The sequence below is a fragment of the Chionomys nivalis genome, chromosome 9 (assembly GCF_950005125.1).
Source record: "Chionomys nivalis chromosome 9, mChiNiv1.1, whole genome shotgun sequence".
NCBI classification, from domain to species: domain Eukaryota; kingdom Metazoa; phylum Chordata; class Mammalia; order Rodentia; family Cricetidae; genus Chionomys; species Chionomys nivalis.
In genome coordinates this window covers 44,745,098-44,761,338 of record NC_080094.1, presented here as the reverse complement: position 1 = coordinate 44,761,338, position 16,241 = coordinate 44,745,098, and the positions used below count along the sequence as shown (strand labels likewise).

The 16,241-nt window shown below is 45.3% G+C and overlaps 1 protein-coding gene across 1 annotated transcript; it reads left to right on the top strand.

Annotated features, from left to right (window-relative positions):
- The first annotated feature begins 9,782 nt into the window (after window positions 1–9,782).
- LOC130880979 (golgin subfamily B member 1-like) lies at window positions 9,783–14,402 on the top strand. The gene is given in 7 exon segments (XM_057780166.1): window positions 9,783–9,878; window positions 10,076–10,709; window positions 10,712–11,008; window positions 11,011–11,046; window positions 11,049–12,453; window positions 13,233–13,381; window positions 13,384–14,402. Coding segments are annotated over 7 exon segments (3,636 nt in total).
- The last annotated feature ends 1,839 nt before the right edge of the window (window positions 14,403–16,241 follow it).

Here is a 16,241-nt window from a genome sequence, read left to right as displayed (position 1 = left end):
TCAGTGTTCCCAGACCCAAGGGAGCACCTCACCCCATGTCTCTGAGTATTCTGAAGGGAACCCCTTCTCTCAACCAGTTACTTTTGTTGTCGCTATCACCCAAGTCCCCCAGGATCCTCGAGGCACCCCACAAATTGTGCATCAGGCAAAGCCCTGGTAGCGAGAAGACTTCCTAAGTGAGACAGTTTGCAAACAGAACTTCACTCGTGAGCTACATGGCGTGAGAGTGCAGACGTGCGAGCAGGAGAGACCGGGCAGTTACTTCACCTCAGCCCATCCTAACAAGATGATGATCTCCATGGAAACGCAGTGAGCCTCCAGATCTGGCACCACCTGCAAGTCACACACTGCTTTCTGGGGACAAACATTCTAGGTGTAAGCTTGCCTTACGCAGGAACTCGGGCAACCTGTCCCCTGCCAGCCAGCAAAGCCCACAGCAGCTTCCGTGCCTCCAGCACCATCGTGCCTGCATAGTGCCAACTCAGAAAGGAGAACAAGGGGGAGGCGCCTCCTGAGCCATCAGCCTCTTACTGTTGTGCCTCTGACAGTTAACAATACACATAAACACCTACTACAGACCAAATTAATCACCTGTTTAGAGGATGCATAATTCTATGGTAGTGACTATGTTTGCTGTCTATTGCTATATACAAGTGACCTCCTAAACTGATGCCTTAAAATGGGTTGGGCATAGTGGCACATACCTGTAATTCTGGGCACTCGAAGGCAAAAGCAAGAGGTTTGTATTCAGCTCAAGGCCAGTCTCGTTAACACAGTGAATTTCAGGACAGCCAAGGTTATATAGTGAGACCTTGTCTCAAAGATCCAAAAAGAAAGTAAATAAATAAAGCACATTAGATATTTATTATGATTGAATAGTGTCATGGCCAAGAATTTGGGGGTGGGCTGGGGAGATAGCTTAATCAGAAGAGTGTTTACAGTGGAAGTATGAGGACCTAAGAACCCCAGAACCCATGGAAAAGTCAGGAGAAGCAGCCTGCATCTATAACCCAGTGCTTCTGGGCAAGGGTAATGGAGACAGACAGATCCTAGATTCTTGTTGACTAGTCGGTCTAGCTCAATCAGTGAGCTCCAGGCTCAGGGATGCTGTCTCACTAAATAAGTAGAGTGATAGAAGAAAGCTCTGGGTATGGATCTTTACATGTGCACACATGACAGTTCACAGAGAGAGAGAGAGACAGAGAGAGAGAGGTGAGACAGAGAGAGAGAGGAGAGAGAGAGACAGACAGAGAGAGACAGACAGAGAGAGAGAGAGAAACTCCTGAGTTAGGATACCCAGGTTATTGGGTTGATGGAGGAACATCTACATACTTGTATACTTGTGCACCCATGCGTACATGTGCGCGCGCGCACATACAAACACACACACACACACACACACACAGGAGAATCTGAGAATGACTTAAAAGGTCATACAGACAGCTATGGGCAGCAGTTTAATTCCTCCTGGGTATTGACAGGAGACCATGTTGATTCTCCCTGTCAACCGCTCCCTAAAGCAGTGTCAAAGTCAAATAAAACTACGGGGTCAAATCTCCAGTAAGGGAAATTCTGTTAGTAAGCAAAGGACAGGATTACAATCTGGAATACAGACAGCACGCACAGGCCAGAGGGGATGGTGTTACGTCTGGAGAAGGAAGAACGGTCCGGTGTTTATTAGGACAGAGAGCTACTCAGGATATCTTGAAAGAAAGTCCTGTGGCATTGTGGGTATTTTCAGGAGCTGGAAGTTCAAATTGGCAGTATTTAATGTATAAACCCAGTCTTTTTTTTTTAAGGCTTTGTTTTGTTTCTTTGTTTAAGATAGGGTTTCTCTGAGTAGCCCTAACTGTCCTAGAACTCATTTTGTAGACCAGACTGGCCTTGAACTCAGAGATCCGCCTGCCTCTACCTCCTAAGTGCTGGGATTTAAGGTGTGTACCACCAGCAGCTGGCTTTAATATTTACTTTTATTTTATCTGTCTAGGTGTTTTGTCTGCATGTTTGTCTATGCACCATATGCATGCCTTGTGCCCACAAAGTCCATAGGAGAGCATCAGATCCCCTGGAGCTGGAGTTACAGTTGTTAGCTGCCAGGAAGATGCTGGCATTTAAACCCAGGTCCTCTGGAAGAGCAGCCAGTGCTCTAAGCACGGAGAGGTCTCTCCATCCTCATTGTTTAATAGATGCTCTCAGCTACTTGAGTGAGCTGAGGAATGGGGTGGAGGAAGAACAGTGGTCGGCGAGAGAAAGCGTCACTGTGACGTGGGCTTCCAGACAGGACATTACTGTTGAAGACAAACTGAAGTTGCTGTCTGCTCTGTTTTCTTAGGTTTGACTTTCCAGCATCTTCCATCTTAACACTTCGCATTCTGTGAAGGCATTAGAGTCTGCGGAGGCAGGCTGACAATACGGCTGTGGGTAGGGTTCACCCACCCAGGTTGTGTTAACCACAGCATGGGGCTAAGTGCATTCATCCTGCCAGGCGGCTGATGGACCTGGCCAACGTGTAGAGCTTCGCAGATGTAGTTCAGAAGGAACTGGAGAGTGTGCCCCACTCCACTACCAACTCTGAACCAAAGATGTCAGGGTGGTGACTGCTCCTTACGTGACTGTACCACTCATCTGGCCAGCCAGCAGCTGCAGTGAGATCACCCCATCCAGTTCCTCAGCTCCGCCCTCTCACACCTGAAGTCGCACCTAGGAGCATCCACACTTGGCCTACGGTAGCAGCCTCCTGAGTTACCTGCTGCCAGCACCTTCCAGAGCCCAGACAGAACATCTTAGCCACCAGCAGGCTAAGCCAGACAGGTGTAGCAGGAATCTTTGGTACCCAGGGAGGGGCCTGACTCTGGGTGCCACCTGAGCTAGGATTGGGACGCAGCAAGTTCTAAATTTCCAAGCACAAGGATCACCTCCATTTTTGTCTTTAGGGTCCCCTATTACTCACTACACAGACTAGGGACGAGGACGTTCAGGAAAACCTGTCATGGTGGCTTCAACAAGTGAAGCTTCTTTGCACATAGCCTGAATTCTGGAACAGCTAATTAGCATCATGTTGCTCCAACAGCCTAGCCAAGGAAGGCCTTGCTCTCTGTAATCACTTTGCCTTTCTCCTGTTGCTTCTTTACCTTGTGATCAGAAGACAACTGCTGTATCTCCAGGAATCTGTGTTTAAGGAAGAAATGAGGGGCTTGGGGAGAATAAGAGCCAAGTCTGCTGGATCTGCCAATTTAAATCAGAAAGGAAAACCACTTTCAGAAGGCTGGACAGATCCTCTGGCATTTCGTGTCCTAGGCTAACTATAATGGTGGCTCTTAGCTTCAAATAAAGTAAAGATGGCGGGGAAATGGAATGGCTAAGCACATACCATAGTCTAGCCCCCAGAACAGAACTATCTTCTGAAATACAATAGGAATCCGTACTGGCTGTCATCTTGACATGAGCTACAGTCATCAGGAAAGAGAGAGCCTCTATTGAGGGTCACCTCCATCAGATGGGCCTGTGGGGCATTTCATTGATTAGTGGTTAATATGGGCGGGCCCAGGAGTGTGGGCAGTGTCACCTCTGGACAGGTGGTCCTGGGTGAATAAGAAAACAGTCTGAGCAAGCCATGGCAATCAAGCCAGTAAGCAGCACCCGCCATGATCTCTACTGCAGTTCCTGCCCTGACTTCCTTAATAATGGATTGTGGGGGCAAAATATAAGGCAAATGAACCCTTTCCTCCCCAAGTAGATGTCTCATGTAATAGGAAGCAAAGTGAAACCGGATCCCACAGCCAGGAGCGAGGAGAAACTGTGCATGTGTTCAGCTTTGTATCAAGTGAGTTCCAGACTGAACCTCGCAGGAGCTGGGGCTCTCTCCTTTGGGCTAGGCTCATCTGAGCATTCTGCTTGCCTTACCTGACTCACTTGTGGGTGTCAGTCAGCTGGGACTAAAGCCGGGGCTACTTGGGCTAGGATAACTTAATTCATGCAGCAACTGACAAGTGTAGGCTGGAGGGAGTCAGTAGCCTCTGTGGCCTTTCTAGCAGGTTAACTCAGGCTTATTCTTTTCTTTTTATTTATTTATTTGTTTTTTCAAGACAGGGTTTCTCTAAGTAACAGTCCTAGCTGTCCTGGAACTTGCTCTGTAGACCAGGCTGGCCTCTGCCTCTCCAGCACCAGGATTAAAGGTGTGAGCCGTCACAGCCCTCAGGTTTATTAGTTCTGCAGCTCTGAGAAGTGACAAGGCATCTTGAACCCTGGGGCCAGGACAATGTGATTCTGTTGCATTCTTTACCCAGATCCAAGGGGTAGGAACAGACCAAAGCTCCCAACAGTAGCAACACCAAAGAATTGGGGGCCATTGTTAACCCATCATAAATGGCTTTGGTGGGCTAATGAAAGTATTTGTCTCTTACACAAATACACACTTACACACCGGCCCTCACCTTGCTCAGTCTGAGCCCCTAAGACACTGTTCAGGTCCTCAGGGCCTAGGAGAGAGGTGATAATGTTAGAGACCCTCTAAATAATGGTGTTGTTGGTTGTTTTAGTCTTAGCTCTTTTGCTCTTTGGTCTTTTGGGGGCCTGCCACCCAGCTCCCAAATAAATCACACAGAGATACTTATTCTTTCTTATTAATGCCCCACCTTAACTTGGCTTGTTTCTTGCCAGCTTTTCTTAAATTGAATTATCTTGACTACCTTTTGCCCTGGGCTTTTTCCTTTTCTTACTTCTGTGTATCTTACTTTTTACTCTTATTCCATGGCTGGCTGGGCGGCTGCCCATGGTGCCCTCCTTTCCTTGTTCTCTCATTTTTCCTCCTTCCCCTCCTCCAGATTTCTCCTTCTCTTTATTCTCTCTGCCTGCCAGCCCTGCCTATCCTTGCTCCTTCCTCGCTATTGGCCATTCAGCTCTTTATTAGGACCATCGGGTGTTTTAGATAGGCAAAGAATCACAGCTTCACAGAGTTAAACAAACACAGCATACTGCCGGGTGGTGGTGGAGCACATCTTTAATCCCAGCACTTGGAAGGCAGAGGTGGGCGGATCTCTGTGGGTTCGAGGTCAGCCTGGTCTATGAAGCAAGTTCCAGGACAGTCAGAGCTGTTATACAGAGAGACCCTGTCTTGAAAATCCTAAATAGATAGATGATAGATAGATAGATAGATGAAAGTATATAATTTGAGTTGGTTTATTTATTGTTCTTTTTTGAATTTTGATTTACTCTCTGAAGTATTCATAGAAGTATACAATGTATTTAGTCCTAGCCTCCCCACTGCCTCCTCCACCTCTGTCTGACCTCCCCAATATCTGTTTCTCCTTAAGCCCCCCCCTTTTTAAAAAATAATCCACTGTATCCAATTAGTGCTGTCCTTATGTGCTTGACTTTGGGTTATCTATTGGTGTGTGAGGAATCTGCCAATGGCCACCCCTCAAAGAGAAGTGAGTTTTCCTCCTGTGTCAGTCATCAACTACCAGTAGGTCCTTGGGCGGGGTGGGCCCTTAAGAGCCCCTCCCTACTCCATCCTGAAAATTTTAACTGATCTTGTCAGGTCCTGCACAGGGTCTGTGACAATCATGTCCTGTTTAGAGGGCAGCATTCATCCCCATCCCCTGGCTTTGACATTCTTTCTTCCCCTTTTCCCCCTTATTCCCCGAACCTTGGGGGGGGGGGCAGAATGGCCCAGATAGCCCATCTACAGCTGAGGGCTCATAGTCACTGTAAGATCTTGCAAACAGTTAGGAGTCTCTACGTTAACTGCCTACTATGGTATGCACAATGCATTTTTTAAAGCCTGGGTCTCACTATGTAGCTCTGGTTAGCCTTGACTTCACTAGACCGGTGTGGGGCAATATTGTACAGGCCACATATTTCTGCATTATATCAGGAGCCAGCCTCTCAAGTCACCATAACAACAGAGATGCTTAAAGAATCTACAAATGGCTGCCTCAGGAGCTCAGGATATGCTGCTCCTTTATTTGTAATTATGTAGATTGCCTGAGAAGAGGAGTCAGTTCCAAGCTAGTGATAGAGCTGGGGATATGACTTTAGTCCTGCTACCCCAAAACAGAATGCTAATGAAGTTCCCCCTTAGTTTACCTTGGGGGATAAAAGGTGTTTGGATAATAAATGCAGGTGATCTTCAGGATTTGAATGAACCTTGGGACTCCCTTCTGATATTGCTGTGTGAACAGTGTCTCAATTATTCCCGCGCCTCCACACCGATCCAGAGAGGGAAAAATAGTTTGTTGGGACATTGGACCCCAAGAGACCAAGTTGGCTTAAACTCACAGAGTTCTGCCTGCTTCTGCCTCCCAATACTGGGACTAGAGACATGCCACCGTGCTTAGCTACATTGCCTTTTAGAAGTGATGATAGAAAATAAGTTCAGTTACTGGGTTTTTTTATTTGTTTTCTTTTTCTTTTCTTTTTTTTTTTTTTTTTTTGAGTATGAGAGTGCATCTATATGACCATGTGGAGGACTGTGTGTAAAACCTCCAGAAAAGGGTGTCAGAAAAGAGTTCAAGTTACATGGGCTGTGAGACACCAGACAGTGGTACCCGGAACCCGATTGGGTCCTCTGCAAGAGCAAGTGCTCTTAACGACTCAGCTGTCTCCAACCTCTTACACTGTTTTCAACAAAATGGCCTTTAGTTGGCCACTTCTTTTTCTAATCCATAATATTATATGATTCATTAGTACAGATTATACTTGTGGTATATATGGCATACATATATATGTGATATACTTACAAGCAACTTATATATTTGGCAAATATTTGAATAAGTTTTAAGTTGAAGATACATCTGGAAATACATCTGGATGACAAACAAGGCCATAGGAAAGTTTGGGGATGTCTGTATTTGGCCCAGAAGAAGATGAAGGAGGCTTTGAGAAAATAACTGTCAAGGGGAAAGGGAACTGAGTAAGAGTAACTCAGAAGAGTGAGACCGTCTTTTCAAAACTTTTTATTCTTTCATTCCTACATTATGCAATGCATTGTGATCAGGAACACCCTCACCTTTTATCCCCCTCCCCGGCCCCCTAAAAACTCTCCTGCAACCCCCTGGTGTCTTTAAAAATCAAACAAGGAAACCACTAAGTTCAATTAGGGTTGCCTGTATGTGCATGGGTGAGAGACTGTGTTTACCAAATCACGGACAACTTACTAGTAGTGACATCCCTGAAAAATATTGACTCCCTTTCCCAACAGGCATTCACTGCAAGCTGCTATTTAGCTAGGAATGAGACCTCACGTGCTCCTCCATCCATCCTGGAATATTGACAAGCTTGAGTGATATTATGCAAGTTACCATAGCTGTGGGTTAATTCATGCATGCAACAGCCATGTCATGTCCAGAAAGCAGCTTTTCAAGGCACTTCTTCACATCCAGTTTTTAAGTTCTTCCCGCCTCCTCTTCTGTGATGTTCTCTAAGCCATGGTGGTTGGGAGTGAGACTGATGTCCTTTTCAAGGCTGAGCACTTGGTGGTTTGTTATTCTCAGTCCTTTGACTAGTTACGAATTTCTGCATTCACCTTTGCTCATGGCAAAAAGAAACAACAGTGGGTATGCTCATATTTAGGCAATGTGGAAACATGTCCATTCAGCAAAACAATAGACGTCCCTTCCTAGTGTACATACCTTCCCAGCTAAGGACTTTTGGACAAGATTTACAATACCAGACATGAATTCCCTTTTGTAGAGCATGTCTGATATCCAACCATATAGGGGTTGGTAACTCCCAAAACATTCATTCCAAGTTGCAACCGTGAGCACCTTATGCGGCAGGCCAGTATTGTTGCACGCAGAGTCCACTGTAGGCTGAGACCAATGGTAACTTTTCTCTCCCAGTAGCTGAAGGCAGACTTTAGCCACTTTCCAGGTCAAACCCAGTTTGATTTCTCTGTCCTGTGATGAAAGTGTGTATGTTCTACGATACAGTTTCACCATCCAGTTCTGGTGGACAACCAAACACAAGTGCAGTAGCTTGGATTTTCTGGGTTTCTGGGCCCTCCTTGGCTAATAACTCACAGTGCTATCTCAGACCTAGCACTGGGGTTTACCCATGGGTATGGGAACAGCATAGTCCACCACACAAAGTATCTCTGTTCAAACTCCACTTTAGAAAACCAATATATTTAAAAGTCAGCTTGCAAAGTAGTGGTTTCTATCAGGCTTCCCATGCATCTTAGTGTAGTTAGCTGTCTCCTGACCCCTTCCTAACATCTCCATGCCCATACCCCTTTCCACAGTTTTTCTGCCTTTGTTATTTCTCCTCCAGACAATCTCTACCCCTGCACTTTAATCCCCTCCCTCCTCAGCCTTCCTTCTCCGATATTACATGTGTGCTGCAGGATAGGACTTTTTTCCACTCAATTTTCCTCATTATACTTGGAATAAGGGAAATGGTCATTCTTTTTAAAAATAAAGATTCTCATTGTGTATGATGTGTGCATATGACTTCCATAGCACATGTGAAGGTCAGAGGACAACTTTTGTTTCTTTCCTTTTATCTTCATATAGATTCCAGAAAGAGCCTTTCCTAGGAAACCGTATCATGGACCCAAAATGATCACTCTCGGAGAGACACCAGAGTGATATAAACCTCTTTGGTTTCAGAATAATATTGAAATGCCTTTGCATAAACTGACACACCATATTATATAGGCAACATGTTCCTTGCCTATCAGTTCATATAACCTTTGTCAAATATCTCAGTCAATCCACACATGGTGCTGAAACCCCACTGGTCTTCACTCCCATTTGGTGCCAATTCCTAATCATTTGCTTTGAGGGGAGACAATGGAGACACAGCCTGACTCACTCAGCAGACTGGCCTGGAATTCTATTCATAAACCAAACAGGTTTCAAACTCAGAGATCTGCCTGCCTGTCTCCCACGTGTTGGGATTAAAGTCAAGTGCCACACAGCTGGATAATTCCTAAATTACCGTTTGCCATCCCAGTCAATCTCTCAGAGTCAGGGTGCTGCAGCTGGGTTGCGTTTTAAACCATTCCCATCCTTCAATGATTTGAAGGAGCTCAGCTCAGCTCCACCCCCTCCACATGTCCCCATTCCACTCCCTGTGTATTCACTGCAGTTCTCTGGGAATGACCAGTCTGGACCCACGCAAGAGATCATTTTATAACTTCTGTAAGGAGAATCTTAAAACTGAAAGATCTAAGGCTAAATGTAGGTATGTATGCAAAGAGATAAAAGTCACCTCTTATCCTGGCTCTGTCCCTCCCCCAAAACACCTTGTATAAACCAGTGTTTTGAAGTTTATTATATTGCATTTAAATTAAAGATAATCACACATAATATTGCTTCAAGGGACATTTAGTGCCCCCTGTATACTATTCTGGGACCTGGAGATACAACTGAGATCAAAAGAGACAAAAACCCCAGGATTTCTTATAATAAACTGTATAAGGCAATAAGATAGTTATGTTAGGTGGCTATATATATATATGTATATATATCTTTAAATAAGCAGCTGAGAGATGCCTTTCTGAGCCTATTTGAGCCTCGAGATTGTGTGATCATTAGGATGAGATTTCAAATACAGTGAGCTAGCCGAGTGCTTAGTGTATGATGAGATTCCATAAGTTCATGGCAATTCAATGATGCTTTATAAATTAGCAAATGAAATTCTTTTTGCATTAAAGTGGAAATTAGAAGGAAATATGGTAGGTATTCAAGGCAAATGAGAAAGTCAAAAGAACTAAGAATGCCAACCCCATTGCTTAAGGAAATATTTTCCCTCTTCAGTTGGATAAAAGTTCGACAGAGATGGAGGAATTTGTCCTAACGACGCAGCAACTTCAAGAAAAGGAAAAACTCATTAGCATTTTGAGGACTCAGCTCATCCAGACACAAGCTGCACAGGTAGGATGATGGCGCCTCCATTAGGATAAAATCCGTGGGGTCCAGAATGGTGCAGGTGGCAAGGCAACCCCAGCAGTCACTTGAAAAGCTTGGTAGATGAAAGTATGGTAGCTAGGATATTAAAGTCAAGCCTAGGAGGGTGTGGCAGAAGAAGCTAGAAGTATGGTAAGGATTCATATCTTAGTAGGAAACACCAGAACCCCTCAAAAATTAGTTCTACAAGTGAGCTGACCCAAAAATCAGAAGTATTTTTGTTACAAGAGCAGATACATAAACAGGGTTTAGAAATCCAGAATTTGAAGGCAGCCTCCCATGAAGCCGAGGCCCACGTGGAAAGCCTGCAGCAGGAATTGGAAAGCAGCCAGCTCAAACTTGCTGGCCTGGAACATCTGAAAGCATGACAGCCTGAACTAGATGAACTGCAAAAACACATGCAGCAGAAGGAAGAAGAGGTCAGCTACCTGTCTGGACAGCTTAGTGAGAGAGAACAGACCCTAACCAAAGTCCAGGCAGAGATGATGGAGCAGGAGCATTTGATCAGGGCCCTGCACACACAGCTGGAAATGCAGGCTAAGGAGCATGAGGAGAGGCTAAAGCAGTTCCAACTGGAACTTTGTGAGCTGAAACAGAAGTCAGAAGAGGGTGAGGAAGAAGCTAAAGCAAAGCAGCTGATAAAGAAGAAACTGCAGGCGGCTCTCATCTCCCGAAAGAATCTGCAAGAGGAGTTGTCTTCAGCTAGAGATGTTGTGGCACACCTGACCAAGTCTCTCGCAGATGTGGAAAGCCAGGTTTCTGTTCAAAATAAAGAGAACGATGAATTCAAAGGAAAGTTAGCCTTCTTCAGGGAGAAAGAGACAAAGTCATTGTAAAAATAGACAAGTCTTTACTTGAAAACCAGAGCCTCCTCTTGTTAAAGCCTGAAACTAGCTCTGGAGGGGAAGAAAAGAAAAACCCGATGAAGGAACTTGAATCTCTGAGATGCTCTAACATTGCAGAGAGCACCGAGTGGCAAGAGAAGCACAGGGAGCTGCAGAAGGAGTATGAAGTTCTTCTGCAGTCCTACGAGAACGCGAGCAACGAAGTAGAGAGGATCCAGCACGTGGTGGCAGGTGTGAGGCAAGAGAAGCAAGAATGCACGGGAAGTTACGAAGCACAGAGACAGACAAAAGGGAGAAAAGCAGCCGCAGGATGCGAAACAGGAAATGGAAGAAAGAAAAGAAAAGATGAAGAAGTTTGCTACATCAAAAGAACAGAAAATCCTGGAGCTGGAGGAAGAGAACAACCGGCTTAGAGCAGAGGCTCAACCTCTAGGAGGAGCCAAGGCAAGCATGGATGCTCTTCTTTCTTCGAATTCCCGCCTGAAGGAGGAACTAGAAAGGGTAAAATTAGAGTATAAAACCCTTTCTAAGGAGTTTGAGGCTTTAATGGCAGAGAAAAACCTTCTGAGAGAAGATCTGAAGCTTCAAGGGGAAGAGAGTGCACTGAAACAAACTAGCCTAGAGGCCACTGAGAAATTCCATCAACAAAAGGATGTCATCACTGAAGAAGAAACACAAGCTCTGGCGGGCAAATCGCAAGAGCAAGATACTCAGAGTGTGAGCGTTAAACGTGAAGATTCGGACTGTCTTCTTTCAGCAAACAGCGCCAAGCCTGGCACTAGTGAGACTTTGGGCTTCCACAATGACATCAGTGGCCACCTCCAGCAGCTTTGCCAACTCAAGGGAAGAATCGCTGAGTTAGAGATGGAGAAACAGAGTGACAGGGAGTCAGAAATGCGGAAGGAGTATTTAGAGAAGATTCAAGGTGCCCAGAAAGGACCTGGCAATCAAAGCCATGCAAAGGAGCTCCAGGAGCTGCTGAAAGAAAAACAGCTCGAGGTGAAGCAGCTGCAGAGGGACTGCATTAGGTACCAGGAGAGGATCAGCACTCTGGAGAAGACGGTTAAGGCCTTAGAGTTTGTTCGGACTGAATCCCAAAAGGATCTGGACGTGACCAAAGGAAATCTGACACAAGCAGTTGAACATCGTGAAAAGGCCCAAGAGGAACTATCTAGCTTCAAGGTACTGCTAGATGACACGCAAAGCGAAGCCGCGAGAGTGCTAGCAGACAATCTCCGTCTGAAAAAGGAACTTCAGTCAAACAAAGAAGCCGTCAAAAGCCAGATGAAACAGAAAGATGAAGATCTGGCACGAAGACCGGAGCAAGCGGAAGAAAAACACCTAGACGAGAAGAAGAACACGCAAGAGAAACTGGATGCTTTGCAGGGAGAAAAGGCCCACATGGAAGACACGCTTGCAGAGATCCATGTCACCCTGTCCCAGAAAGACAAAGCAATGAAACAGCTGCAGGAGAGCCTGGCCAGCACTGTGGCTCAGCTTGCAGCCTTCACTAAGAGCATGTCATCCCTCCAGGATGACCGTGACAGGGTGATCGAGGAGGCCAAGAAATGGGAGCAGAAGTTTGGTGATGCCATTCAAACCAAAGAAGAAGAGATCAGACTAAAGGAGGAGAATTGCATGGTTCTAAAGGATCGGCTGCAGCAAATGACCACCCGTGCAGAAGAATGAAGATAGGTATCGCCAAATGCCAAATGAGCATAAGCCTTTTTTCCCTCCAGAGATAATTGTGAAGGCAAAGTCTTTAAGCTGTTTTGATTTAATTAGAATTACAGAAGCAATTTATGTTTTAAATTCCCTTAGAATGTATATCTTCTTTCCGGTCTGACATTTTTATCAATTTTGTGACTTGTTATAATTTGTATTAGCATAAAATTATTAATATAAAACCACTGATATGTTCCCCCCCCCATATCTCTGTTGAGATGACCTAAGTTTCTCTTCATTTTTATATCTGGATTCTTAACAACCTGCCTGCTGTCGAGATTTCCAGCAGCTTACTCCCAAAGGACTGCTTTGCCGTCCTACGTGGCCTTGCCCTCTCCACCACAGCTGGCATCAGCTCCGCCCTGTATGCCAGGTAGAAATACCATCCTCACACAGGAACTGACAGCGCCCCGCCCTCAGGACTCCTCCCCTTTTGTTTCCTCACTGCTGCCTTTGCCAGGCTTGCAGCTGTAGAGAAGCCAGCCATTGACTTGTCTGGAGCAAGGCAGAACAAAACAGTGGGGCGGGGGCTGAGTTCCTTCTCAGTGTCTCAAACTGATCGCAGCTTCATGATTCAAATCTCTGCCATGTAGCTGGATGCTGTCTTTCTGTGTGGGGGATCGTGGATGCAGAGAACTAAGATCTCTATTAAAACCTTCAATAATGAATGTTGACTGATTTGTAGATCAATTAGCTGTATGTCATATACTTAGCTCTCTCCTCCTCTTTCTCCCTCCTTCTCTCCCCCAACCCCTTCTCATAGACTTGAACATGACAACAAAATCTGGGAGTCCAAGGCCCAGACAGAGCTCCAACATCAACAGGAAGTTTGTGATACCCTGCAGGGGGAAAACAAAGAGCTTATGTCCCAATTAGAAGAGACTCGGCAACTGCATCACAATTTATGAATGAATTAGCTAAACTGGGGTCAGAACTTAAGAGTCTCAAAGACCAGTCAACTGACTTAAATGAATCGTTGGAAAAATGTAAAAACAATAAGGAAAATTTGGAAGAAATTATAAAACAGCAAGAAGCTGATATCCAGAACTGTAAATTCAATTATGAACAACTCAAGACAGACCTAAGGACCTCCAGTGAGCTGACTGGTCAGTTGCAGGACGAAATCAGTGTGAAGGAGCAGAAGGTTATAAGCCTGCTTTCTGGCAAGGAGGAGGCGATCCAGGCAGCTGTTGCTGAACTGCACCAGCAACACAATAGAGAAATCAAAAAACTAGAAAATCTCTTGTCCCAGAAGGAAGAGGAGAATGTCGCCTTAGAAGAGGAAAACAAGAAGGCTGTTGAGAAAACCAATCAGCTCATGGAAACACTGGAAAACATCAAGAAGGAGAACCTCAAGCAGACGGCTCAGCTGGATTCCTTTGTTAAGTCCATGTCCTCGCTCCAGGATGACCGAGACCGCATCATAAGTGACCACCAGCAGCTGGAAGATCGACATCTCTCTATAATCTTAGAAAAAGACCAACTCATCCAAGAAGCTGCTGCTGAGAATAATAAACTGAAGGGAGAAATTCGAGGACTGAGAAATCATATGGATGATCTCAATTCCAAGAATGCCAAGCTGGATGCCGACCTCATCCAGTACAGGCAAGACCTGAACGAAGTGATATCCATAAAGAACTGTCAGCAAAAGCAACTCCTTGAGGCTCAGCTACAGCAAACTAAGGAGCTGGAAAATAAATATGGAAAACTAGAAGAGAAGCTGAAGGGGTCGGAAGAAGCTAGGCAAAGCCTACAACGGTCCTCAGATGCCCTCCAAGGGGAGAAACGAGGCTTGTCTACACAGATTGAGAGCTTGAGGAGACAAGTGGCAGCCTTGCAGGAAGAAGGAACCCTAGGCGCCTTTCACCTGACCACCACTGAGAGCTTGAAAACAGCCAGCCATGTCTTCACTCCAGAATGAAAGAGATTGATTAGTGTGTATTTCAGATCTGTGTTTGAGAAGTTTTGAGCCATTCTTAAAATAGATTTTTATTCCCATAGAAAAGGATGACTGTTCCTCTTTGTAGTATCTGTGTGTAAAAATCACCATCATTACTGCACATCCCCCATATGTTTCTGGTTTTAAGAGAAACAGACATGCTGTCGCTGTCATCAAACTTGGCTTTCCTACACAGTGGAAGGCTCCAATTTGCACACACATGGTGTCTGAAGAGCTTCCATCACAGCCGCTCCACTGTTGTTTTTTCTAGGGGCCACCAAATGTAGATATTCCAGGAGCGCCCCAGGAAATAAATGGAAAGAGAAAAAGAGATCCAGAGGCCACAGGGGAGCCACAGCCAAGGTATAGGAGCATGATTCACCCTCCATCATACACTGTGTGCGAAGAAATTGGGTGGTAGACAAGAGAGGGTGATGGGTGAATGTGATGAAAATATATTATCTACATTATGAAAACTAATGAAACCTATTGTTGTTTATGGCCAGTGAATGCTATTTTAACGAAATTGGGTTGAATCTTGGTGGAGTAGAGTTCACCATATGCTCTTAGTGTGTCCTAGTATCTGACTAGCGTCACTGAGCCAGTAAAGATTGAATGCGACAGTACCTGACAGATGTTGTGCAGGACGTGAACAATGCTTGTAACACAAGTGCACACATGCAGCACTACAAATGCTGGAGTTACAGCTGCTCCTGCAGGCTCGCATCGCCCCATAGGTATTTCCCGCTTTAATTGTTCTGTAGCTGGACTTCTATGTTAGTTTAGTTTTCCCGTTTGGGAAAATGCTTCCAGCCTTGTGACAACGTATTCGAGATCGTGTCCTACATCCAGTGATGCCCTTTGCCTGCCTTTCACCCTCCAGATTGTCTGAAGTCCAGCAGCAGCTCTGCAGCACTAACCAAGAAGTGAGTGAGTTAAATAAGATGCTGAAAGAAGAGCAAGAGCAAAGACTGGCCATTGAGAATGCACTCTCCTTTGGTTTCAAAGCTATTCCTGCATGTCACACTCCACTCAAGGGACGAACGGGGGATATCGAGAAATGAGTTTTCTCGGTTTCATCTCTGAAGTCCTATGGTTTCTCCAAAGAACTGCATTGCCATATGATGTGTTATAATGTCTGCTCTGGTACTCTAATTCTGACATCGGATTAGAATTCCAGGTTAGCTAGAAGATTTCCCCTTTCTACATTTTCTCTACTTTAAAACAGCTTTAACAGAACAAATGAAATGTCCCGAGTCTAGTGTCCCTTTGGAAGGGGCCTTAGAAGCTTTCTGATCTCCTGCAGGAACGCTCTGTTCTTCTGCAGAAACTCTCTGTTCTCCTGCAGAAACTCTCTGTTCTCCTGCAGGAACGCTCTGTTCTCCTGCAGAAACACTCTGTTCTCCTACAGAAACCCTCTGTTCTCCTGCAGGAACCCTCTGTTCTCCTGCAGGAACGCTCTGTTCTCCTGAAGAAACTCTCTGTTCTGCTGCAGGAACTCTCTGTTCTCCTGCAGAAACTCTGTTCTCCTGAAGAAACTCTCTGTTCTGCTGCAGGAACTCTCTGTTCTCCTGCAGAAACACTCTGTTCTCCTGAAGAAACTCTCTGTTCTGCTGCAGGAACTCTCTGTTCTCCTGCAGAAACTCTGTTCTCCTGCAGGAACTCTCTGTTCTCCTGCAGAAATGCTCTCTTCAGTGCAAGACTAGAGAAACGGATCTGGTACCCTTTCTGGGTTCATTATCTCTAAGCCAATCAGGCCACAATTCCACAGCCCACCAAGGTCAGAAGAGCCTGGGTCAGATTCAGTAACAAAGTTTTAGG